This window comes from Chanodichthys erythropterus, chromosome 22 (genome assembly GCF_024489055.1).
Source record: "Chanodichthys erythropterus isolate Z2021 chromosome 22, ASM2448905v1, whole genome shotgun sequence".
In the NCBI taxonomy this organism is placed as follows: Eukaryota; Metazoa; Chordata; class Actinopteri; order Cypriniformes; family Xenocyprididae; genus Chanodichthys; species Chanodichthys erythropterus.
Window position 1 is genome coordinate 10,318,285 of NC_090242.1, and position 27,214 is coordinate 10,345,498.

The 27,214-nt window shown below is 38.1% G+C and overlaps 2 protein-coding genes and 1 pseudogene across 2 annotated transcripts; 1 reads left to right on the forward strand and 2 right to left on the reverse strand.

The window, feature by feature from the left end:
• Nucleotides 1–729: 729 nt before the first annotated feature.
• Nucleotides 730–9,614, reverse strand: LOC137013175 (fatty acid hydroxylase domain-containing protein 2-like). The gene is made up of 8 exons (XM_067376808.1): nt 9,518–9,614; nt 9,042–9,139; nt 8,796–8,899; nt 8,428–8,549; nt 6,585–6,790; nt 5,803–5,908; nt 5,561–5,727; nt 730–1,438 (listed from the first exon to the last, which is right to left on the reverse strand). The coding sequence occupies exons 1-8, from the start codon at nt 9,524–9,526 to the stop codon at nt 1,279–1,281; spliced, it is 972 nt and encodes a 323-aa protein (XP_067232909.1). The 5' UTR covers nt 9,527–9,614; the 3' UTR covers nt 730–1,278.
• Nucleotides 9,615–10,276: 662 nt separating this feature from the next.
• LOC137012439 (ras-related C3 botulinum toxin substrate 1 pseudogene) lies at nt 10,277–16,695 on the forward strand (annotated as a pseudogene).
• A 433-nt stretch (nt 16,696–17,128) lies between these two features.
• Nucleotides 17,129–18,804, reverse strand: LOC137012440 (fatty acid hydroxylase domain-containing protein 2-like). Its single transcript, XM_067375657.1, has 4 exons — nt 18,717–18,804; nt 18,238–18,335; nt 17,992–18,095; nt 17,129–17,745 (listed from the first exon to the last, which is right to left on the reverse strand). The coding sequence occupies exons 1-4, from the start codon at nt 18,723–18,725 to the stop codon at nt 17,618–17,620; spliced, it is 339 nt and encodes a 112-aa protein (XP_067231758.1). The 5' UTR covers nt 18,726–18,804; the 3' UTR covers nt 17,129–17,617.
• Nucleotides 18,805–27,214: the final 8,410 nt, after the last annotated feature.

The window sequence follows — 27,214 nt, forward strand, 5'->3', positions numbered from 1 at the left end:
ATTTGGAATCTTGTCGTTCCGGCCACAGGTGACTCAAACCCAAAACTCCTATTGGATTCTCATGACCATGCTGAGCTCCTCACTATACCTCTGTTGGCTTTTGGCTCAGTAAAAAACATTCAATCAATGAATTCACTGTTCATATAACTGTTACGTGTTTGAGGGAATGACTTCACATTTGATCAGATGACTTTTCAGACCGTGACAAGTTTCAGGTCATGGTTATAGTGCATATTATATGTTCAGACATTTCTTTGTGGCTCATTCCAAAGATCATCTGTGCCTATTTTCATAAGAATTGGACTGGTGGTGGCGCTGTAGAGTTTGTCCTAAAGACTCCAAAGTCAGTATGACTAGCTCACCGCTGTCAAGTAAAGGATTTGGACGTTGGCTGATGCTCTTTTATATGTTAATGACATTAATTAGGGCTGTTTACAAGGAGGATATCTGAACCCATTCAGCTGCGCACAGTTTCAAGATTTGCGATTTATAGATTTCATATCTGGAAGAGAGGCTTACGCAGTGTTTACAGTTCACAAGTTCGTTCTCTGAATCACAGATTTGAGAAATTATTGTATGATCAACATTTATAAAACGAGGCCCCGGTGACCTTATGGAGGGTCCAGGCCCATGTGGTAATGTACTACTTCATACATAATCTTTTATGTATGAAGTTTCTCTCTCCATACAAACTGGTTTCCGGAGGACAAATTGAACAGCATGTGCCATTATTTTAATTATTAGAGATGCAAACACACTCAGTACAGCAGGTTCATTTTAATGATTGAGAAAACTGACATCAAGAGTAGATGAACACATGTACAACAGTTCACTTCCAAGAACCATCACTAGATTTTCAGCATTAAAATACATCGTTGATCAGAAGTATTAAAATCATCAACTGTATAAATGTCGGTGCTATTTTGACAATATGAGAACACAGACACAGAAGATTAAGAACTATAAAAAGGACTATACAGGAAAGGATCATCTCTGTACATGACACTTGGTCATTCAAGTGCATCAAACAGCATCTGAACCCTGATCCCAAACATCGAATAGAGCAGCTTCAGATAAGGTGAAGTGTGAAACAGTAAATTAGCTTAGTCTTGATATATTAGTGAAATGATTTAGGTTGAATAACCTGAACCTTCACACTGTGATCCTGAACGCAGGAGTGTGTGTCCATACTCCAGATCGATTACAAAACTCTTACGCAATTAAAGTAGCTTTGCAGAGTAAACAGGAACACGTGGATTCTGTTCTCTCTCAGTGAGCTTAATCCTGTGCTTTCTTGGCATCTTCAGGGATGCTCTCGCTCAGCGGGGTGAGACTCAGCAGGACGGTGTGCCGCTCATACGCCTTTGAGTTACGGAACTTCTCGTCGGTCCCGTGAAGCCTGTCCAGCACACCCAGCACTCCATAGCACTGATTGAACCTGCAGGGAAAGAGAGTTAGAGGTCACGCAAGAACTGGTGCAAGTAACAAGGTTTTACTGTGTAGTAGGTTCAATGTGTTGCCTTTGGTTTTCCTCCTAGAAAACATTGCTTTTTCAATGGAACACCAAAGGAAATGGCATATATACATAATCACAATCTAATTCAGCCTATAAGCGATCACTGAAGCAAGTGCCTTTATTATGAAGTCATGCAGTGTGGCAATGGGCTACAAAATGGTGCATGTTTCACTTTAGGCTCACTCTTCCTATTTGATGTCAAAGAAAGCACATAAGGCTGATAGATTTTTTGCATGTCAAAAAAGAAGAGGCGATCCTTTACTTATAAGCTGGTTGCACAAAATAACTGTAAACGGGTGCGATATGGAGTGATATGGTGGGGACAGAATTTGAAGATCAAATACATTGAGAGTTTTGACTCAGGTCTCCATGTGAGCATCATGTAACAATCAAATACAGCTTTCCAGAGTTTGGCGGTTATCTCGTGAGATCAAAGGTGACTGCATGAGTTGTATGTAGAGCATAGTTGAAAGGCTCATTGATTGGACAACAGCACAGATCAACTCTACCTCACAGCTATAAACCATGTTTTACTGCACTACCAGATCTCTTATAACTAGAGATGCTCCTGTCAACTGGCCATATTTTGAAACCATTTTTTAGTTTTATTTTGGCTGATCTCTATTCCAGACTTGTGCACAAACTGCATTGCAATCATTTTCCAAAATGTAATTTGTGTGGAACTATGACTAAGTCTGGAGGGCGCTCTCGTATGCCGATAAGCTCTCGCTGAACCTGTTTTATAAAATAAATATACAGATAAATACAACGGATCATTTCAGACTTAAAGGGAGTTGGGAAGGACAGATATATCAGTCTAATTTTCATTCAAAAGCTAGAGGTGCTGCCATACTTATCAAGAAACATGTGGGATAACCCTGCATTTTTTTCCAATCTTTTTTCTCGGTTACCAAATATGACATCACACCACCTTATTCTTGGTGGTGACACGAAATGTACGCTCTCCCCTGTCTTAGACCGTAGTTTGCTCAAAAAAGCTCCCGTCTAAATCAGCACGTTCAATTAAACTTTTTCTTAAATCATATGGCATTTCTGACGTCTGGTGGTTTCGCAACCCTACTTCCAGAGAATATTCTTTCTTTTCCTCTGTCCATAACACCTATTACCGTATAGATAATTTTTTTTTCTGGATAAAAGACTTCTTCCTCTCATTACCAAGTGTGATTACAGAGCTATAGTTATGTGTGATCATGGTCCCCTAATTATGAAAATGTGTATGTTATGTTACCATCCCTGGAGACTCTTTTTACTTTTTACTAAAACCCTTTCCTTTGAGATTACATCATTCCTTGAGATCAACCAAATGCCAGGGATGTCCTCTTCAACTATATGGGAGTGACTTGAGGCATATTTATGGGGCCAGATATTTTTATTTTTATTTGCACAATATGAAAATTAACACTTCCTTAAGGAGTTGGCGGGTGAAATACTGGAACTAGATCCTATAGAACTAGACTATCTGCCCTCTGCAGATACAATGAAAAAGCATATACTATTGCAAACTGAGTTTGATCTGCTGTCAACAAGGCAGGCTGAGTGTCTCATTTCTAAATCGCAGTATATGTGATATGAACATGGGGACAAGGCTGGACGAATACTTGTACATCAGCTGAGGCAAAGTATTGCCAATCAGTCCATTCCTGTAAACAATGATTAGCAGGGCTTAAAAATACTGATAGCTTAAAAATTAATTCCCGTTTAAAAAATTTTATCAATCACTGCATACTTCTGATTCGTGTGCCAACTCTCATTTGCTGGAAGATTTTTTTTGAAAATATACATTTCCCCTCTATAGACCCAGTGAGGGCTGCTGAATTGGAAAAAACCTCACGGTGTAAGAGATATCATTAGCAATTAGATCTATGAAGAGAGGCAAATCACCGGGACCGGTTGGTTTTCCAACAGATTTCTTTAAAAAATTCTCAGAACAGCTTTCCTCTTTATTGTTATCAGTTTTTGAAGAGTTGCTTTCATCAAAAATCCTACCACCAACCATGCCTCAGGCAGTTATGTCATTAATCCTAAAAAAAAAGACAAGAACCCTCTTGAGTGCAGTTCATTCTGTCTAATCTCCCTTCTAAACACTGATGCTAAAGTGCTCTCCAAGGTCCTCGCACGACGTTTAGAGGGAGCGCTTCCCTCCGTCATATCACCTGACCAAACGGGTTTTATTAAGAATCGTTATTCGTTCTTTAACATTAGACGACTTTTGAATATTCTTTATAGCCCCTCTTCACCCGCGACACCAGAGGTAGTGCTTTCACTAGATGCGGAAAAGGCATTTGACCGGGTGGAGTGGGGTTACACTGGAGGATGGATCATATGGATCAAACTTTTATATACGTCTCCGCTGGCTACTGTGCGCACTATTAATAATATATTTGCTTATTTTGAGCTTCAAAGTGGCATGAGACAGGGATGCCCTTTGTCCCCACTTCTATTCGCAGTCGCAGTGGAACCACTTGCTTTAGCTTTGAGACAAAGAGCTGATATCAAGGGTATTCAGCGGGCAGGATTGGAACATAAGGTTTTGCTTTATGCAGACAACATGTTATTATACCCGTCACAACCCCTGTCAAGTCTTCCTAAATTGGTGACTCTACTTACAGAATTCTGCAAAATATCTGGCTATAAAGTTAATATCCAGAACAGTGAACTAATGCCTGTTGGTGATGGGGTCAGCCTGTTATCCTTACGCTCAGTTCCCTTCAAAATTACCATTAAAAAACTGAAGTACCTTGGGGTTTGGGTTACGCATAAGTATAAAGGTTTGTATGGGGCCAACTACCCACCTTTCAACTAATTTAAAACAAGATTTTGAGCGAATGGGGCCACCTCCTTCTCTGCCCAAGTTTTTATATTATCTTTCAGTGCTTCCCATTTTTTTAAACAAAATCTTTCTTCTCCAAATTAAATAATCAGATATTGACTTTTATCTTGAACAAAACAAATACCAATAATTAAAAGAAGTATACTGCAGAGACCTCGTACAAAAGGAGGGATGGCACTTCCAAATTTCACGTATTATTATTGGGCAGCCAACATGAGGGCACTGCTGTTCTGGTTAAGGAATGACATCACTGTCTCTGCCTGGTCGACTCTGCAGGGGGGCTTCAGTTGGGTCTACCTCTTTAGCAGCTTTATTGTGTTCTAAAATACCATTCACACAGCCAATCTAGAGCTTGACTTCTAATCCAGTTGTTATACATTCAGTTAAAATTTGGAATCAGTTTTTCCTTAACGATTTATCACAGGCTGCACCAGTTGCTAAAAATTACATGTTTGCTCCATCAATGATGGACGATGCTTTTGAGGTTTGGGCAAGAAAGGGTGTGGTCTCAATGTCTGAACTTTATTGATGGAAATTTTGCATCATTCGAACAGTTGGTACAGAAATTTAACATTCCCAAGTCACATTTCTATAGGTATTTGCAACTTTGAAACTTTGTAGCATTGAATTCTGATTATTTCCCATCCAATTTCTTTATTAGACTCAATTTTTGAATGTAAATCAGTTCAAACACAGGCTGTAAGCAGGATTTATGAATTACTCAGCATGTATGATTCAACACCAGACTACCAAAGTCACGCCCCCCAATGGTGAACCAATGAAATTTCGAAACACTTATGATGTAATAAAGCCTTTGGTAGTTTGATACACGCTCCAAACCACTGATTCAAAACAAAAGATTCATAAAGCTTCATGAAGCAGTGTTTTGAAATCGCCCATCACTAGATATTGTTGAATAAAGTCGTTAATCGTCACTTCATAACATTAAGGTTGAACCACTGCAGTCACATGACTGTTTTAAATGTGTTTAGTAGCTTTCTGGGCACTGAAAGTGTTAATTATCTTGCTGTCAATGCAGGCCTCACTGAGCCATTGGATTTCATCAAAAATGTCCCGACATTTTTCAAGCGAAATCAAAGAACAAAATGGTGTGAAGTCATATCTAACAAAATCAGGTCAAAACAACGTTCAAATTCACTTCATTTCATCAACACACTGACCGCCGGACTTACTTGAGATGGTGGAAGTCGTGAAACTCGGGCGAGGGCAGCAGGGGTAAGTGGTAACCGCAGTGAGAGACGGTCGTCACCAGCAGAGCAATAGTGAACCAGAGGCTGGTGGTGGCGACGTGCGAGCCGAGCAGGATCGGACCCGCCAGAGCCGGCAGCATGTTGGACAGCTGCACACAGATGAAGGGATTTCAGCACAGACTCACAGTACGGGTCACATGTCCACATCAGAGCCAGGATCTTACCACATGCTCCACCGGATGAGCGTAGAGCGCCACCACTCCGACCGGAGCCGTCCACTCGTGATGAATCTTGTGGATGCTCTTATAGAGCGACGGATGGTGAACGAGTCTGAAAGGAGCAGATGAGCGTGAAAAATATTCCATCAGTGTGTGATGGGATGGGTCACACACGTAAACTTCTCGTTTCTGCCAGTTTTCCTACTATTTGCCAAACTCACCTGCCTGATTTCACTCCCTTCATATTCACTGAAGTCAAGATTAGATATTTGTATGTGCTGTACGATACTGTGCAAATGCTCTACATGGATTTTAACAGATCCTACAAGTACTGATGTTTGGTTCCTGAACAAATCTGTCCGGTTCAAGTAATTTAACTGAATCATTGAACTTTATTTCCAGGTTTATGTGTGGCACACATCCAAAGATCATGTCCAGACGGGTCACTGAACTAAAGAACGGGTTTTCAGAGGATTGAACTGGCTTGAGTTCTTTTTGATTCATTAATTTCGAACTGATTCTTTGATTCAATATGCATAAAGTCTGATTCAGTTGATTCTGTGAACCGGCTCGCCAATTTACCAGTTTAAAGGAACGATTCAGTCGAGAATCAAACATAAAAAGTAGCAAATCATGTTCATGACTGTGGTTTAACTAAAGTATACCATCTATTGGGCAAAAGCAGAGTTTCTCTGATATCTGATGAAGTTTGCATCATTGATTCTGTTGTTTTCTGTTGTCATAAGCTGCTCTGAAGCGGTCAGTACTGTCTGGAGTGGACGTCTGACCTGTGTGTGTAGTAGAAGAGGATCTCCTCCATCAGGCCGCAGACGGCCAGCTCCAGCAGCACCCAGTGGAAGGTGGGCAGCTCCGGGCCGCACGGATCCCCGCGCCACTTCATCAGCATGTAGGTCAGAACCACCACCGGCCCCGACAGACACACCTGGTTAAACAGCACCGTCTTCACCGCATGACGCAACCGACCCGCATCCACCTGTCCGGGGTCAGCCATTTTAACTGTAGATTACTAACACTTTATTATGATGCTCCCGACAGACATTTCACTGACTGTAAGTGATTCTACTAACCTGAACCCTGACAGACTGATACTCTAATGAGAGCTAGTTAAAGTTGTTACTAACAGTTAGAATGTCTAAAGTGGAGGTTACTCTGTTCATACATATAGATTAATATTATCAGACACATGTTATTCATGTAATGACTGACGCTGTCATCAGTGAACTCTGAACTTTATCATAAACAGGTTATTATTGAGTGTCTCTCTTTGCTTTAACAGCCAGACATTATTATTATACACTACAAAGTTTTTACGACCGACATTTTAAGATTATATATGTATGCAATGTGTGCTGGAGTTGTTATCAGAGCTGACAGTACAGAACGTTATCACTTTACAGGCCAATGTTTTCATGATACGACTATGATCTACAGTACAGAAATAGTGTTTCACACACCGTCAATGACTCCAAAGAAGAATATTTACACTAATATATCAGTTCAAAGCGATATTTGCATATATATTACTAATTCACCATAAATATCTTTGCGCAGTGCTGCAAATGAGTCACTTAATTAAGAGTTTAATATTGATTCACTGAAACAGTCTGAAGTTATTCAGAGAAATCACTTAAAATCATCAAGTCGAACATCTTTTTTTGTTGTTGTTGCACTTTTCACCTTTTCATGTTTAAATCAGAGACGCTATTAAATGAGTCACAAAACAAGGAAAGATCATGCAGTTTGTGTAATGACAAGGTTTTTAAGAAATTTACTGGTCAAACAGTGAATGGGTCATTGATGAATAAGGTGTAAAAAAACATAATGAAGATATAATTAATTTTGAAGTTTTATTAAGTGTCAATAATGAGATCATGTGGTTTTTTATAATCAATTAACACTGCTTCTGTCATTTTTTACAAGATGGACAAAATTTGTCACCAAAAAAGTCATTTGGTTTAAACAAAATTTAAGTTTTACCGAATAACGATATTTTCAGACAATGATAACAGGCTGATATCTAGCAAAAGGACAATCAAACATTTAATATTTAGTACAAGTTTTTAAAATATTTCAACATTTTCCATGTTTTATAGCGGCTGCACCGAATGACCTGATGTTTCGGGACATGCGTATGATCAAGAGAAAACATGAATTTATCAAATAGTTTAAGAGATTTAGTTACTTTGCTTCATGACCATGTGGTCCTTTGTGTCTGAATGATGTCACATCCTGTCACATGATACTGACCGCATGACTTGATCCAAAATGGTCCCTCTATATTAGTTACTCCGAATGACATCAATGAAATTCATTTTTCTGGACATTCTTTTTCGACTTCTACACATAATTTTAACACCATTTTGCACTATGTTGATATATGATGATATAAAATCATGCCAGAATAAAAATATATACATTTAATAGATTTTAAGATATTTTAATCACAAATGAAATGTCTGTATTGGCCTTTGGACGGTTAAACCGAATGACCTTTTGGCACTTCAGTATATCAGATTCTGATGTAAATCAGCAGCAAAGCTTCTCCTCTGTTGGGAACGTGTTTATAAACGCTCGTCTTTACAGACACAGAGTGTTTAAACAGGATCATACCGGATTGTTTTTGTCAGGCTGAATCCTGTAGCGTGTGATGAAGCTGGGCTTTCCTGTCATGTCGACCGCCATCAGCAGGGCGTTAAACAACCAAAACGAGAGCGTCGGCACCAACATGGTCCCTGTTGAACACCACAAACAACAACATGATTCATTCACTGATATATTTGAGCAGAAACACTTTGAGCTCTTTGCATTGTTGGGAACATCAAATAAAGCTGCAGAATACAGTGATCTCTGCCAAAGTGTTGCTATTCAAGTGAAAGTTCGACATGTGTCTTTTTTTAACTTCAGTCCAGAACATTTGATGATCAGTGTCCAGAGGGGAAGCCGCATAAAGGTCAAAAACAAGTTTTACGGCTTCTGACCGATAAAAAACAAGGCAGCCTCATTTCCACCCAAGGCCAGGTGAAGTTTGGTCCACTGTGTCTGCCAGAAATCTCCAGACGCTCCCCAGAAGCTCTGCAGATGCCTACACAAACACACACTCATTAATGATTAATGATCAGCTGGAGAGAATCATGAAGGACACGTCGAGCGCAAGGTACAGCGAGGAGAAGATCAGATCAGATTATAGAAATGAAGGAAAGATGATGAAAATGAAAACGTCTCACCATGTCACAGAGTTTCTGAACCCGACCAGGAAGAAAAGTCCAGATCCGATGACAAAAGCTGCTTTCTTCACCGAGTCCCAAAGTCCTCCAGTGTTTTCCTGTTCAGAGAGATGAAACGCCACATTATAATGTTTTCAGTTCATCTAATGAATAAAGAGTCTTTATTGGACTGACTCGAGCTCTGATAATCTTCATCAGACCTACACATGCTTTAGTGTGACTGTTTTACACATAATAAAGTCATCAAAACTGAGAAATAACACAATATTTCTGACAGGAACTGAACTGGAGCAGAAATTCAGCATTTATTATTACAGTATTAAATATCTTTTCAATATGTAACTAAAAATATTACATGCATGATGTTTGTTTGTAAACTTCAGTAATTGTTGAGCAGAATAACACAGCAGTGATGATGAAACAGATCTACAGTTAAACACATTACAGTAAAGGTTCAGAGAAACAGAAACACTCACTCTGTCCATGGTGTGTGTGTGTGTGTGTGTGTGTGTGTGTGTGTTCAGAGCAGCTGACAGTCGCTCCGCGTGTCTGTTTATACTGTACTTGTTTACAGCCTCATTACGTCATCAGCTGATCTGTGATTGGTCACCCGCTGATCAGCTGACACTCCGTGCAAAATGATCCATACAGTTATGAAAGCCAAAGGCATCAAATGGTTTGATGGAATATCGCAGTGTTTATTATTAATGATTTATCGCTGCACATCATCATTATTGTGTTAAACTCATGTTCCTCATAATCTTGAATCAGAATATCTTCCTCTTGCAGCATCTCTTCTCTTCTCTGATGAGGGCGGGGCAACCTGTCACTCACATGAGATCCACCAATAGCAAACCACAACCATCCAATCAATTCCCCACAGACAAAATCAAGCCCCGCCCTACATTTGTTATTTGAATAGCGTTTCACTCGGATATGGAGAAGAAAAGACCAGCGCAACTTCTGTTTCATGCCAACTTTTAGACAATTAGACTAATGTACTTAAGATCAACATGAAGCCCCAAAATAAAAACACACAATACAAGCACTATATTTACTGGCATTTAATGATTTGTAATTTATAATGAAAACATTACACTTGTATGAAAACATTTGCAATAGTTTAGCAGGCCTAAAGTGTCCATAATGTTTGAGTTCTTGTTGTTTTTTTCTCCAGCAGGTGTCGCCAGCGCGCAGCATTCTTCCACCAATAACAACTCGATCCACAGACACACGTGACACGAGCAGGAGCTGCAGGAGCGGCACACGAATTTATGACCAAACTCCAATTATTTATGTTTTCATAACAGTTTATAATGATTTCATTAATGTGCATGTTTTGACTGTTGACAGGTAAACAGATATAATATACATTTACTGAACCAAAGTGACAATTTTGGTTTAAAAAGTTATAAAAAGTGAAACATTCATAAGTTATATTACTAAACGTTGATCGATAACTTTAAATGCTGATCTAAAATCCCGGGATCAGTGTGTGATATGAGCTGGATTTTTCTCTCCAAACAGGATGTGGCAACATTGCTGACAAAGTAAAAGTAGATTGGGTTTGACATGCGCCATTTTACACCTGATGCTTCCTTTAAATCAGCAAAACTGAGCAGGAATTTGTCTAATAGTATTTCTTTTTCCGTTGTTTATGCAGGAATTTGCATGTACTTGATGGGAAACCATGAACATTTTGAGAAACTGAGTCTAGAAGAACATTTCAATCAAGGTGAGTCTTCATGAGCTGCTTTGATTTCCTCATTACTTTAACTTAAATATGAAGTACTTAAAGTAATGTGTATTTCTTGATCTTATTGTCATATCTTAATTTTTTTTTTTGGACATAGGCCAAATTTTGCTGAAAATATGCAATTATTGCTCGAGACTAAGGAACATTTCTAAAATGTTTAACCCTTATGCGGTCTTCGGGGTCTTTTTGACCCGCAAATGATGTTTGCTCAAATTAAAAAAAAAATTCTCTTTGTCCAAATTGCATGAGACTTTGTACGGTGGTTAACACTTTTAAGATCTACAAATAAAAAAAAAATTGGAGTGATATCTTGTTTTTATGTTAGTGTAAAAAAAAAAGTTACGTTCGGGGTCTTCGGGGTCTCTGGAGACCCCGGGCAACAAAATGTAATTTTGTAACAATATAATATATTTTTTAAAAGCCAATGTAATTTTACTCTGTATATTAATGATTTTTCTCAAAATTTGTGTTTATTTTTGGAGGATTTGTGATTTCTTTTAAATTTATATAAATAAATTAAAAAATATTTTTTGAAATAGTTATTTTATGCATGAACATTACAGGCTTTTTTAATGTAAAATTCACTTTATAAAAGGCCCAGATTTCTAACTTTCATTCATGTGGATAACATGGATAATTTGACATGGTTTAGTGTGAGATTTTTGCCCATCTTTTGAAAAATGCCATTTTAAAATTAAAAAAAAATATCACTTTTACCAGTAGATGGCAGCAGAGCTCCACTATTTACTATTTGAATGACTGAAAGACATCTTTGCACAAGTTTGGATTCATATCTAAATGTTATGAAATCACAATTATAACAATAAAAATTACTTTGTCAAAGTTTAGCATTTTTTGTGCAGGGCAAAATCAGTTTTTCAATAATAATGTTATAATAAAATAATAAAATTAATCATTTTTATTTTTGTGTGTGCGCGTGCGTGTGTGAGCATGTCCATTTTGTATCGGGAATGTTTTTTGCATTTTTGGAAGTGTGCCACTTTTTCTGTCTCTGTGTGTTGTGCGTTGTTTCTGATTTTGAGAATGGATTTTGTCCAGTTTCTAAGTGGAGTCTCTGGGTTACATTATTGATGATATTATTGAAAAACTGATTTTTTTCAGTACAAAAAATGCTAAACTTAGTAAAAAGTAATTTTTTATTGTTATAATTGTGATTTCATAACATTTAGATATGAATACAACTGAAAAAAATTTGTGAAAAGATGTCTTTCATTTTGGTCCCTTGTCAGCCTGCCCTCGCCTCTGGACTGCACTCCTCCGTCTTCGCTCCGTCCCTCCGTCCCTCCGTCTCAGTTGGCCTCCTCACTCCCTCCTGTGTTCCCTTTGTTGTGTGTCGTCTGGCTTCTACTGCGGCCTTCTGGAGCCCCGCCTGCGCTTCGGTCGGCGGAGCCGCTGGTTTCGCCATCTCTCGCCGGGCCTTCAGCGCCGCCTGGACTCGACGGCGTTACGGCTTCGTCCGGAGCTCTTGACCCGCCATGGCTGCCCTTTTAAACAAATGAGATTTATACAAGAAGGAGGAAACAAAGGTGTTTGAGATTCTCTGTATGTCATTTCCATGTACTGAACTCTTGTTATTCAACTATGCCGAGGTAAACATTTTCTCTAAGAAACACAGAAGAGGGGATGCTGGAGAGAGGGATAACGTGTCCGGTGAGAGGGGCTGTTGCTCTGGTGTTACCGTTGTTTACTCACCCTTGTGTTGTGTTGTTCTGATGCCGTAAGCCCTTCTTTCATTTCCAGACCTCAAAAGGACAAATTTAAAGAAATGTCCCACTCACACTTGTCCATATAACAGTTCTTAAAAATTCTTAGTTTTCATTTTTTGATCAACTATCCCTTTATAAACTAATACACAGGTGCTCGTACGTCTTGATGCTCATCACAGCACAGAATTACATCCACAGAAATGTGTTTTGCATTTAAAACAGTGGCCAGTGAGAGTTCAGAATGTGTGCTGTGCATTGGGTTATGTGAATAATGGTGGTAAAAATAAACACACTTCTTACTGATTAATCAGAATGATGAAAACTGCATGTAAACGGGAATGAAGATCATGTGATGAAATGTCACGTAAACATCTTACTGCAATTAATTCCTTACTATGGTTGTTGAAAATAATCACATTATTGGTGCATTTATAAACATAGTCATTGTCTTTTTATACCTGAAATGATGTATTTTGAATGTCATTTGCAAAAGAAGATAATGGTAAATATTTATTACTAGTTTCTTTGACATAAATAAAACTGACCCAGTGACAGAAAGAGGACAGTCATACTGGATTATGGATAAGAGTCAAGGATTATCATTCATGGTGGTTTGGATGCAAAATCAAAAAAAAGTTGTACATCACAGGGTTATTTTATTATCACTGACTAATGGTGCAAAAATGTTGTTTTAGTTGTTCTATAGTGGATTATTTGACTGTATGTGTTTTACTCACAGGTTCATATGTTAGTCTGACCTCCTCTGGATCAGCTGATGGTGAATAAAGAGCCGCTACAGACACATCACATTCAACACAATCAACGGACACAAACCCATAGTGACCATCACACACATTTGTGTAACTTTCCAGAATGATCCAATCCTTCATCCAAAGTGAAACAAGGAAACCTTTTGTGTACTGCTTATTAACAGTAAAGTAGTTGTTGTAGTGTTTAAGTGCAGGTATTGTGTAGGATTAAGGGATGTAGAATATGGTCATGCAGAATAAGGCATTAATATCTACTTTATAAGTACAATATGCAGTCTAATAAGCAGTTAGTTAAAAGTGAGAATTGTTCCCCATACTAAAGTGTTTTTCTTTATAACTCTAAATACTTATAAGAAAAGTTTATGGTCAGGTTTAAAGTTATGAGTTGGATAAGTGGCTAAAAATATCTTTTTAATGCTATATTGTTAGTAAAACTTCACTAGTAAAAATTCCATTACGTTATTACTGTTACGTTTTATGTTATTTTTATATTCTCCATAAAAGGGTTATGTTTGGGTTTGGGGATATAACATTTATCTATAAAATGGTAAAAGGGAAATTATACAGATATATTTATAGTATAAATTAATTGTACATACTGTGTTGGAGCCATTCATTGTAAAGTTGTTCTTGGCCACTGTGTGGCGCTGTTGATTATATTATATTATATTAACCTGTAATATAATGATGTACAGCTGTGGTTCCCTGTAGTTTACAGCATTAGTTGAGAGATATTTGTTTCTTTGAGGAGATTTGTCATGTTCTGTACCTGATCGGCCCCAAATTCATCAATAATGAATCAAAGGTAATCAAAAATTAATGAAATCACAAGCTTCTGAATCAAAATCCAATGGTGAAATTTGTGTCAGTGCCCAGCCCTGTACATGCTTTTGTTTGTTTCGTTCTTTTACGTGAAGCAAATGTTGTCTTTTCCATGTATTTTCTTGTCAGAGTGCAGTTAGATCAGAATGCTTCATTTACATGTTAAAATCACACATTTCTCCTGTAGGAGTATGACCTCAGACCCCCTATAACAATTTAGTTCATAAAAATGTCATCTTTATCACCTCTTTTCAGTCTGCGGTCTGAATCTATTCTGTATCATTAGTGACACACAGAGTCGGGGTTTTTCACTTTAATCTGACAGTAAATGTGACACACAGTTTTCTGATGCACACTAGTGTCATGTATCACATGGAAATGTAACATATTTATCAACCGTTTTACTCAAGAATGGATGCTATTATCTTTCATTTTACTGCTAAACAAATTTACCAGCCGGTACAAATAAAGTTACTTAACCTAACATGTTTTTAAAGATTGTTGGCGCAGCCATTTGTGTGATAGATAACCAGTATATTTATATTAAAGTATGTGGAGGAACACACACACACACACACACACACACACACACACACACACACACACACACGAGTCTCTTTATTTTTCCACATGTATCCATTTATGGATAACTGGTCATAAACACGTGATCATATAAGACACGCCCATTACAAACATTAACACCCCCCCCCTGCTCTCATACTGTACAGTACTGTAATTACAACAACAACACATGAATACAGTCCTACACTTCTCTTGTGTTCAATTTACATGCCAAACATAAAACTCTTTAATTTTAATCTTTGTCACTGGTTTAATCATGACATCAGACACCATTTCTTCTTCAGACTCCCTTTGTCTGATTCTGAGTCAGAGCGATAGCCATATCTGGTGCTTCTGACGATATCTCTGGAAACATATCATGGTTAGTCGGCACAACCCAGCGCGGGGGTTTATCATGAATATTTCAAACGCATAGTGTGAGCAGTCAATCACAGCTCGACCATCAGACGCACAGATTAAGCACATAAATCTTTACATCACATGATCTACTGGTACAGTGTGAGATGGTAACCTTGCTGAAATCACACAGAAATCACAGTGTATGCCCTCCTTTATCCCTATAGACCTACCGCTAATCACAGTCTGTCAGATTCTGGAGGGAAGAAAAGATATAAATAAAATGATATTAAAATTTTACTCACCGGAAAAAATGGAGCCCAGACTCTTCAAAACCACATTTTGTACCAGGCTGAAAACATCTTTTTCTGCTGTAAGTTTGGGCATTTTAACATGGGGGTCTATGGGATTGACTCACTTTTGGAGCCTGTCTCTAGTGGCCAGTCGATGAACTGCAGTTTAAGTCACTTTCATGTTGGTCTCAAGAGAGAGAGAGAGTGGAAGGTTTCCTCATTCTTTACACCTGATCTCAGGTAGCGGCTTGTTTGTTCAACTGGAACTGCAGCTTACGTGTTGACATGCAGCTGGCAAACTAATTTTACTCGGCCAAATTTGAGTCAAATTTAACATTTTCTTTTGACATTTTTACCAACTCTGTTGTTTGTTTTGAGGTGTTGAATTGTTTTGAGGTGTTATTCTGATCGGAGCCGGTTTTATAGGTTTACTCCCGTATAAAGCTGAGTGCTAAGGCAATAGTGTGCTACGCAGATGCAGACTGTGAAGGGTGTGACCGTCGGGGACATGGCTGCAGGAAAAAAACAACTTCTGATTTCCTACAGCACTAATTTTCTGAAAGATCATGTCCCTACTGTGTTTGATAACTATTCTGTCACTGTGACGGTCGATGGGGAACCAGTGAACCTGGAACTGTTGGACACATCAGGGCAGGAGGATTACGAAAGGCTGCGACCGCTTTCCTACGCTCAGACGGATGTGATCTTGATGTGTTTCTCTCTTGTGGATCCAGCATCGTTTGAGAACGTCAGTGAAAGGTGGTGTCCAGAGGTCAGACATCATTGCCCCAACACTCCAATAATTCTCGTCGGGACTGAGCTTGAGCTGAGAGATGACAAGGACACAGTTGAGCAGCTGAACAAGAAGAAACAAACCCCCATCATTCACCATCAAGGCCTGACTATGGCTGAAAGAATAGGAGCTGTGAAATACCTGGAGTGTTCAGCATTAACACAGGTGGGCCTTAAGGCGGTGTTTGAAGAAGCAGCCCGGGCGGCCCTGGCCCCGTCCCCAGAGAAGAAAAGAGAGAGAAAGTGTTTAATGTCCTGAACTGACTGAACACACGGCATCGGCTGTAATATGAGCTGAGAGGAGAAAATAATGAGTGGCTGTTACACTGATTACCCTTACAGAGCAAAAATATATGGGAATATTCTGCAATATATTGTGATACATTACATTATACATTTCAATATACAGTATGAGAAACTAGTGCTTATATCTGTCAGTATACTGCACTATATGCATTGACTGTGTATGGCTATATATTGATATTTGCAGATATATTACTAATAAACCATAAACATCTTTTTATGGAGTTCTGAATTGATTCATTGAAACAGTCTGAAGTGATTCAGAGAAATCACTTAAACTCACCAAGTCGAACATCTTTTTTGTTGTTGTGGCACTTTTCACCTTTTTCATGTTTAAATCAGAGACAATATTAAATGAGTCACAAAACAAGGAACAATCATGCAGTTTGTGTAATGACAAGGTTTTTAAGAAACGTACTGGTCAAATAGTAAATCATTAACTTTAAAACTGTTAAAAACGTAATGAAGTTTTATTAAGTGTTAACAATGAGATTATGTGGTTTTTATAATCAATTAACACTGCAAAGTCATTCGGTTTAACCAAAATTTCAGTTTTACCGAATAACGATATTTTCAGACAATGATAACAGGCTGATATCTAGCAAAAGGACAATCAAACATTTAATATTTAGTACAAGTTTTTAAAATATTTCTACATTTTCCATGTTTTATAGCGGCTGCACCGAATGACCTGATGTTTCGGGACATGCGTATGATCAAGAGAAAACATGAATTTATCAAATAGTTAAGAGAGAGTTACTTTGCTTCATGACCATGTGGTCCTTTGTGTCTGAATGATGTCACATCCTGTCACATGATACTGACCGCATGACTTGATCCAAAATGGTCCCTCTATATTAGTTACTCCGAATGACATCAATGAAATTCATTTTTCCGGACATTCTTTCTCATAACAAAGCAACGACTTCTACACATAATTTTAACACCATTTTGCACTATGTTGATATATGATGATATAAAATCATGCCAGAATAAAAATATATACATTTAATAGATTTTAAGATATTTTAATCACAAATGAAATGTCTGTATTGGCCTTTGGACGGTTAAACCGAATGACCTTTTGGCACTTCAGTATATCAGATTCTGATGTAAATCAGCAGCAAAGCTTCTCCTCTGTTGGGAACGTGTTTATAAACGCTCGTCTTTACAGACACAGAGTGTTTAAACAGGATCATACCGGATTGTTTTTGTCAGGCTGAATCCTGTAGCGTGTGATGAAGCTGGGCTTTCCTGTCATGTCGACCGCCATCAGCAGGGCGTTAAACAACCAAAACGAGAGCGTCGGCACCAACATGGTCCCTGTTGAACACCACAAACAACAACGTGATTCATTCACTCATATATTTGAGCAGAAACACTTTGAGCTCTTTGCATTGTTGGGAACATCAAATAAAGCTGCAGAATACAGTGATCTCTGCCAAAGTGTTGCTATTCAAGTGAAAGTTCGACATGTGTCTTTTTTTAACTTCAGTCCAGAACATTTGATGATCAGTGTCCAGAGGGGAAGCCGCATAAAGGTCAAAAACAAGTTTTACGGCTTCTGACCGATAAAAAACAAGGCAGCCTCATTTCCACCCAAGGCCAGGTGAAGTTTGGTCCACTGTGTCTGCCAGAAATCTCCAGACGCTCCCCAGAAGCTCTGCAGATGCCTACACAAACACACACTCATTAATGATTAATGATCAGCTGGAGAGAATCATGAAGGACACGTCGAGCGCAAGGTACAGCGAGGAGAAGATCAGATCAGATTATAGAAATGAAGGAAAGATGATGAAAATGAAAACGTCTCACCATGTCACAGAGTTTCTGAACCCGACCAGGAAGAAAAGTCCAGATCCGATGACAAAAGCTGCTTTCTTCACCGAGTCCCAAAGTCCTCCAGTGTTTTCCTGTTCAGAGAGATGAAACGCCACATTATAATGTTTTCAGTTCATCTAATGAATAAAGAGTCTTTATTGGACTGACTCGAGCTCTGATAATCTTCATCAGACCTACACATGCTTTAGTGTGACTGTTTTACACATAATAAAGTCATCAAAACTGAGAAATAACACAATATTTCTGACAGGAACTGAACTGGAGCAGAAACAATTCAGCATTTATTATTACAGTATTAAATATCTTTTCAATATGTAACTAAAAATATTACATGCATGATGTTTGTTTGTAAACTTCAGTAATTGTTGAGCAGAATAACACAGCAGTGATGATGAAACAGATCTACAGTTAAACACATTACAGTAAAGGTTCAGAGAAACAGAAACACTCACTCTGTCCATGGTGTGTGTGTGTGTGTGTGTGTGTGTGTGTGTGTTCAGAGCAGCTGACAGTCGCTCCGCGTGTCTGTTTATACTGTACTTGTTTACAGCCTCATTACGTCATCAGCTGATCTGTGATTGGTCACCCGCTGATCAGCTGACACTCCGTGCAAAATGATCCATACAGTTATGAAAGCCAAAGGCATCAGATGGTTTGATGGAATATCGCAGTGTTTAATTATTAATGATTTATCGCTGCACATCATCATTATTGTGTTAAATTCATGTTCCTCGTAATCTTGAATCAGAATATCTTCCTCTTGCAGCATCTCTTCTCTTCTCTGATGATGAGGGCGGGGCAACCTGTCACTCACATGAGATCCACCAATAGCAAACCACAACCATCCAATCAAAATCAAGCCCCGCCCTACATTTGTTATTTGAATAGCGTTTCACTCGGATATGGAGAAGAAAAGACCAGCGCAACTTCTGTTTCATGCCAACTTTTAGACAATTAGACTAATGTACTTAAGATCAACATGAAGCCCCAAAATAAAAACACACAATACAAGCACTATATTTACTGGCATTTAATGATTTGTAATTTATAATTAAAACATTACACTTGTATGAAAACATTTGCAATAGTTTAGCAGGCCTAAAGTGTCAATAATGTTTGAGTTCTTGTTGTTTTTTTCTCCAGCAGGTGTCGCCAGCGCGCAACATTCTTCCACCAATAACAACTCGATCCACAGACACACGTGACACGAGCAGGAGCTGCAGGAGCGGCACACGAATTTATGACCAAACTCCAATTATTTATGTTTTCATAACAGTTTATAATGATTTCATTAATGTGCATGTTTTGACTGTTGACAGGTATACAGATATAATATACATTTACTGAACCAAAGTGACAATTTTGGTTTAAAAAGTTATAAAAAGTGAAACATTCATAAGTTATATTACTAAACGTTGATCGATAACTTTAAATGCTGATCTAAAATCCCGGGATCAGTGTGTGATATGAGCTGGATTTTTCTCTCCAAACAGGATGTGGCAACATTGCTGACAAAGTGAAAGTAGATTGGGTTTGACATGCGCCATTTTACACCTGATGCTTCCTTTAAATCAGCAAAACTGAGCAGGAATTTGTCTAATAGTATTTCTTTTTCCGTTGTTTATGCAGGAATTTGCATGTACTTGATGGGAAACCATGAACATTTTGAGAAACTGAGTCTAGAAGAACATTTCAATCAAGGTGAGTCTTCATGAGCTGCTTTGATTTCCTCATTACTTTAACTTAAATATGAAGTACTTAAAGTAATGTGTATTTCTTGATCTTATTGTCATATCTTAATTTTTTTTTTGGACATAGGCCAAATTTTGCTGAAAATATGCAATTATTGCTCGAGACTAAGGAACATTTCTAAAATGTTTAACCCTTATGCGGTCTTCGGGGTCTTTTTGACCCGCAAATGATGTTTGCTCAAATTAAAAAAAAAATTCTCTTTGTCCAAATTGCATGAGACTTCCCAGCCAGCAATGACACGTGGGGCCCAGATGGGTTAACTACAGGTTCCATGGGTACTGTGTGGGCATGGGCTTTGGCTGGGTGAAATCAGCGGGTCCCATGTAGGTTTTGTAGTACGAGTCCCACATAGGAAGCCCATATGAGCTGATTACATGGGCCCCATAAGGGACAGGCATGGGCCAAGTGGGCATGGGTTTGAACTGGGAACACATATATGGGTCTTGAATGGCATATTTATGGGTCAAGTTGGCATGGGTTTGAACTGGGAACACATATATGGGTCTTGCATAACATATTTATGGGCCAAGTTGGGTTTGAACTGGGAACACATATATGGGTCTTATATATATTTATACAACAGTTCTGTCTGGTTCTCGAATCTGATTGGCTGATAGCCATGCAATATTTCAGCGATAACAGCACTCCTCCTATCTTTTCACCGTTTGTATCACTCCGCTTGAAGTGACCGTCATGGCGGCCGACCAAATCAACCGCAATTTTTACAAATACTACTTGTTGTACCACAAACTGCAGTTTTAATAGTTTTTAGGCGATAATGTAGTTGTTTAGACCTGAAATATGTGACTCATATTTAATAACAGCGCCTATTTTACAACTTGTTTTGACGTTTTCGGAGATGTGAGCTCCAGGGCGTCAGCGGCCGTTCAGTGCTTCTGTAACTGCCAAGAACAGCTTAATCTCGGCCAGTGACTCGTGGTTTTGCCGCTGGCTCTTATAGTGGTTAAACATGAGACATTATTCAATTTAAGTACATAGAACAGGCAATCTTTGGTCTTTATTAATCTATTATTTGTTCCAGAGCAAGTCGAATTGTGCTATGTTAAATTTGATAATAATAAACAACGTTATGTTACATCATTATATATAGCATATTGGCTTCAACTAGACGGGACATATCAGACGAAGACTCTTCTCTGCTCTTCAAATACGTAAAACATTAAACTTTATAAACATAGGGTTTTTTGAGTAAAGAAAACGCTTTACAATTTTTTTTCAAACATCAGATCTTTATTTACCTTAGCATTGCATAGAGGAGATGTCCAAACTGCGTGCGCACTTCATTCACGAGGTGAGGCGGAATAATGTAATGAAGTTTGATTGACAGTTTGAGGATCCAATGGAGTTAAGAGGTTTTGTCACAAGCTCTTTAAAATCATTTTCATTCGTTAAATATTTGTAAAACCTACATACAAGCGTAAATGTTTTTTGTTTTGTTTTTGTTTTTTGTAAATAACTAGTGCTTTGTTTGACTGAACTGTACAATTGTGCTTATTTGTTGTTCAATAAATATTATTTTATATAAATATGTCCATTAGTAAGTAATATGGATTGAGTGAAAGTTACATTAATACGCCATTAGATGGCAGAAAAACTTTACAGGAGGAATGAGTCAGTGAAGCACAAGAGACTTTTAAATTGAAAGGAACTTTTGCAAAGGAAGTTATTTTTAGCGCTGTGGTGTTATACAAAGATTGCTTTCCTCAGAGGACATTCAAACGTACTTTTATAATGGATATAATATTATGGACATCGACTTGAAGAATGAATGTAATGCAATATATCAGACAGGTAATTGCCTACTCTCTATAACAAAATATATTTTGTTTCAACCTTCATATACTTAAAATATATTTAAACATGTATTTCAGGGGCAGGAAAAATATATTTATATATAAAAATATATTTCAGGGCGCAAGAAAATACATTTCCAATCTTACAGTCGACAATGCAAATGTGCGTGGAAGAAAGCCTTGCGAACAAAACTATCCATTATGTTTGAAGAATTTTAAACACTTACAGAAAAACATGAATTTACACATATTTTCTACATTGACATTTTGTTCACATATCTTCCCTAAAAATACAGATCTGTGTAATCATGGCACCTCACAAATGTGTGTTTTAGTCTATTATTAATTCATTAATATATTTATTTAATTGTAATTTATTGTCAGTGTAATACAGCGTTTAGATCTACATCAAATACAATGGATTAATAAAATCGCTAGATGTACGATGTTAACTGTGATGTAATTTGAATGGGAAACCCATAGACAGTAAAAGAAATGGACACAGCGACCCCATTGGAACTCAATTGAGTCAAGTGAAGCCCATTTTTAGCGATTTTTAGCACTTCCGTTTCTGACGCGCAGACTCACACTAAGCTTGATGACGTCCGCAACCTTTCTGACAGATGTAAATCTTCTAGTAGCTGTGCGTGCAAACTGCCATCGTTAATCTTGCAGAGACGGCGAGCTTGAGCGGGGAGTTCTTTGGCGTGAGTGAGCAGGAGTAAGTATTCTGATTAATTATTTTGTATAGTATTTTAAAATGTAACGCCAGTACGCCATATTAAGATAATCTCCCCGATTGCCTGCGAGCTTCTCCTCCTGTCTGTACGGTAATTTCTCTACTGTGCGACAGAGAGTCGAGTGTTTATGACGCAATCGTTAGCTTATTTTTACAAAAACTGTTTCTACGGGGCCATAATGTAACATAGAAGATAATGGAGCCCTTTATACATTGTCGTGTATCTTTGGAAATAAATAATGGACAAATGGAGTCTTTAAACGCCTCAGATGTAAAGTTATTCACTGTCAAAGTGACGCCAAAATGAATGGGAGTCAATGGGGATGCTAACGCAAGTGAAGTTCTGCTACAAGATGGCGGCACCCGGCCGACTTCAACTTCCGGTCGACTTCCTTGGGCACTGGGGAAACCACTAGCAACGCTCACGGACTTTTGGAGTACTGCGCATGCGCATCATTTTGAACTGTAACGGTCGTCAGTTAACCGGGAGTTCTCGGAGTAAAAGGTAAGAGCTAACGTTATAACTTTATTTTTAGTCGTCATTTTTCACATATGTAATGTTCATTGCTACTTTGAGTTTTTTTTTTACTTTATTTGTCAAATTAATGCCCCGTTTGTTTATTTGCTCACATGAGACGCATTTGATATTTTCAGATTTCCGTTTTAAAGTTAACGTTAGTTGTTTTTAATTTGGACACTAGTGAAAAATAACGTTACACACAAAAAATGTGTAATATTTTTTTTTAAATTTCAGATGTAGAGTGTTTGGGAGACTGTGCTGCCTGCTGTTGTCGATCTATGATGCTCCTGTCACTGATAGTGGCCTGTAACGTAAGTCTTTTTTTTTTTTTTTTTTTTTTGTCTAAATTTAATGTTTTACTAAACTTGTTAATTAGGCACACGTTATTTTCTCGTTATTAAAGTTCAGGCATATGCTGGTTTGGCATTAATGGCATTTCATACGCTCAATTTTTCTTATTATTATCATTATTAATAAAGCCTTACTATAATATAATTTTTATTCACTTTCTGTTGAATGACAAGCTGTTTTCGATTATCCAGTTGAGCCAGTGATTCAGTAAGTTGCTTGTAACAGAAGATGCTTATTTGTCACGACTTACAGGTTTACATGTGTCATTCATTACTGAAAAAATCTGCTTTTTATTTTCAGTAGCAGAAGCAGAGACGGTTTGTGCAACAGCAACAAGGTAAGAATGATGAGACACTTTAAGAAGAAGATTTTTTATTTTTTTTTTAATTAAGCACTGTTAAGCAAATTATATTATTTTATTTGTGTAATTTATGAATTGATATGTTCTCTGCACTAGTGTTAATATCTGTTTCTGTCTGGAACAGGTGCGGGTCAAAACCCATCTGTCAAGACGCTTGTCCACTTGCTGTCCGCCCCACCAGCCCAACGATTGTGCTGGAGAACCACAAGTCACAGGTACAGGATAATGTTCATAGTCAAGTCATCTTCATTTCTGTGGCACTTTATACAAAACAGCTTCACAGTAATAAACATGAAATAGTCAACATGACCCTAGTTGAAGTGAAACACTAGGTGTGTGTTAGAAAAATACTAATATTTTAAAGTCTGTACATCCAAATGATTCCTCAAGCTTTAAAACACATCACAAATTACAACATGTTGACTTTGAGCCCATATTGGACAGTTGGCAAATCTGTAATGTAACAAATTTAACATAACAGTATTTTCCAAAAACACACCTATTGTTTCACTTCAGAAGAAGTTGATTAATCAATTGAGGTCATGTGGATTACCGTCATGTTCACTTTGGTTTTTGACCTTCTTGCGTGAACACACAGAGATGGATTATTTTTCTAAATATCTCTGTTTGTATTCCACAGAAAAAGAGAATGTCATAATCAACTGGAACAGCATGAGGGTAAGTATCCCTTTGTTAAGTTAGCTTAACTGAGTGACTTTGTGATATTCCACTATCCCTTCATTTGTAAAAGTGAAAATGCAATGCAGAAGTGTAAAGAAAGGCTAATTCGACCTCTCCTCAATCATCAGTTTCTTTACTGTACTGTCTAAAACTATGCCCATTAAATATCTTTAAAATCCAGTATACCTGTAATTGTTTTAGTTCCAGTGTAAACAAAAATATCAGGAAATCCAAAACTAGTTAGAGGACAAAGTGCATGCCCTCTGTAGTTAGTTAGTTAGTTAGAAAACTTTAATGTCCTCAGAGAGGCAATTTGTTTTACAGTACAGACATATTGACACATAATTCACAACACAAACATTATCCACATACACAATATCAAAAAAAAAAAAAAAAAAAAAAAAAAAAATCATACCCCTCCCTATACATTATTTAATTGGGTTATTGCCATGGGAATAAATGAGTTTTTTGCTCGGTTAGTTCTAACCTTAGGGTATCTATATCTACGACCAGAAGGGAGACGCTTAAACTCCACTGAAAGTGGATTGGTTGTATCCATGCAAACCTTGTCTGCCTTCTGTACCAATCTCGTCAGATATAGTTGGTACAGGTCTACCTGTTGTTTACCAATGATTCTTCCACACGTTTTAACAATCTTCCCCAATTTGTTCCTGTGGGTGATTTTTGAATGTCCATACCAACATACAATACAGTAAGAGAGAATACTCTCAATAAAAGACTTATAAAAAAGGGACAACATTTTGTTATCAACATTAAAATAATTTAGTTTTCTAAGAAAATATAAACGTTGTTGACCCTTTTTAAAAACGGCATCAGCACACTGATCCCAGGATAATTTGCAGTCAATGATAAGACCGAGATATTTATACTCCGTCACCATCTCTATCTCCTCTCCTTTTATCAGAGTTGGAGTGGGTGAGGGAGCCCCATGTCTAAAATCAAAAACCAACTCTTTGGTCTTGGTCGTATTCAAATGCAACTGGGAGGCTTCACACCAGTCAACGAATTCATGCAACACTGGACCGTGCTCAGTTTCATCTCGCTCCAATAGACTAATCACAGCAGTATCATCTGCAAATTTAATTATATAACGTCCAGGATAACTACTGCGACAAGAGTCAGTGTACAATATATATAATAGTGGTGACAAGACGCTACCCTGTGGTGTCCCAACTGAAGTGAAGCGGACCCCAGATAATGTATTCCCCACCCTTACTCTTTGTGGCCGCCCACTCAGGAAGTCCAAGATCCATTTAATTAGTGTTGAGTTTAGTTGGAAATTGTCTCTAAGTCTGTTTGCTAAAATTTGTGGATGGATTGTATTGAATGCTGATGAAAAATCTGCAAATAAAATGCGAGCATGTGTTTTACAACCCTCCAGGTGTGTATACAGATAATTTAAAAGCACTAAAATAGCATCGTCTGTCCCCCTCCCAAGTCTATAAGCAAATTGTAGAGGGTCAAGAGCATGTCTACAGGAATTCATGATGTGTGTTTTAATGATCTGCTCAAGTGATTTAACTAAAAGAGAGGTGAGGGCAATAGGCCTGTAATCCTTGGATGAGGATGGATGGGAGACTTTGGGAAGGGGGTTCACAACTGCTGTTTTCCAAAGCAGTGGAACCACCTGGGTGTCCATTGAACGTTGAAAGAGGGAACAGAAAATACCACTTAATTGAGCCGCACAGTACTTCAGCACTCTGCCTCCAATGTTATCCGGCCCCGGGCTTTTTCGTACGTTAGTCCTCTCAAACACTCGCTGGACCATCTCCTTCTTAATAATCAAAGTACTCTCCATCCCAGCATCGTCCATCACACTCTGTTGCCAGGCAGAGATATTATCATTATCATTTGTTTCAAAACGGGTGAAATGTTCATTTAAGTTGTTGGCCAAAACAAGGGATGCTGCGTCATCCATGAAGTCAATTTTTTTCCCTGTCTTGAAGGGGGCATTGGCCATCAACTTTATACCAGTCCATGCAGCCCTTGAATTCCCTGCAGCCAGGGTACTCTGTATCTTATCCTTGTACTGACACCTGGCCTTGTAGATCTCCTTATTTACCTTCCTTTGCATATCTTTTCTGTTCTGTAAGCTTCCTAAAACGAAGACTCTCTTTTTCTCATTTAGTATGTCCTTTAGTTCTTTCGTCACCCACGGTTTGTTATTTGGGTACACCTTAATGATTTTAGTTGGAATGACCGCACTCACACAGAAGTCTATATAACCTGAAATAGCATCTGTCTGTTCGTGCAAGTCAGCTGAAGAGTCCTCAAAAATGGTCCAATTTGTACACTCCAGGCATCCTTTCAACGTCTCTATACTGTCCTCATCCCACACCTGAATCTGCTTTTCCACAGGCGTAACCCTTTTCAAAACCTGTTTATAAGTGGGTCTTAGTAGGACAGTATTGTGATCTGAGCCACCCAGGGGTGCCCTGGCACTAGATGAGTATGCCTTGGGGATGGAGCCGTAGCATAAATCAATAATTTTATCTTTTCGTGTTGGACAGGTGACATACTGTGAATAGGTAGACAGAGTTTTTTTGAGAGTGCAATTATTAAAGTCCCCCATTATAAACTTGGGAGCATCTGGTGAGATTTTATCCAATTCTTGAGTGATATTAAAAATAATGTCTGCTGCATTGTTTATGTCTGCTCTTGGGTGTATATAGACAACAGTCAGAAATATTTGTGGGAATTCACGAGGAAGA

What these genes read in the sequence shown, in the direction of transcription:
- LOC137013175 (XM_067376808.1), bottom strand. An exon ending in AGCCTGACAAAAACAATCCG is followed by an intron (nt 6,791 to 8,427) that starts GTATGATCCTGT and finishes GACCCCGGACAG; the next exon opens with GTGGATGCGGGTCGGTTGCG. An exon ending in CTCATCCGGTGGAGCATGTG is followed by an intron (nt 5,728 to 5,802) that starts GTAAGATCCTGG and finishes ATCTGTGTGCAG; the next exon opens with CTGTCCAACATGCTGCCGGC.
- LOC137012440 (XM_067375657.1), bottom strand. An exon ending in TTCAGAAACTCTGTGACATG is followed by an intron (nt 18,096 to 18,237) that starts GTGAGACGTTTT and finishes GTGTTTGTGTAG; the next exon opens with GCATCTGCAGAGCTTCTGGG. An exon ending in GGCTGCCTTGTTTTTTATCG is followed by an intron (nt 17,746 to 17,991) that starts GTCAGAAGCCGT and finishes GGTGTTCAACAG; the next exon opens with GGACCATGTTGGTGCCGACG.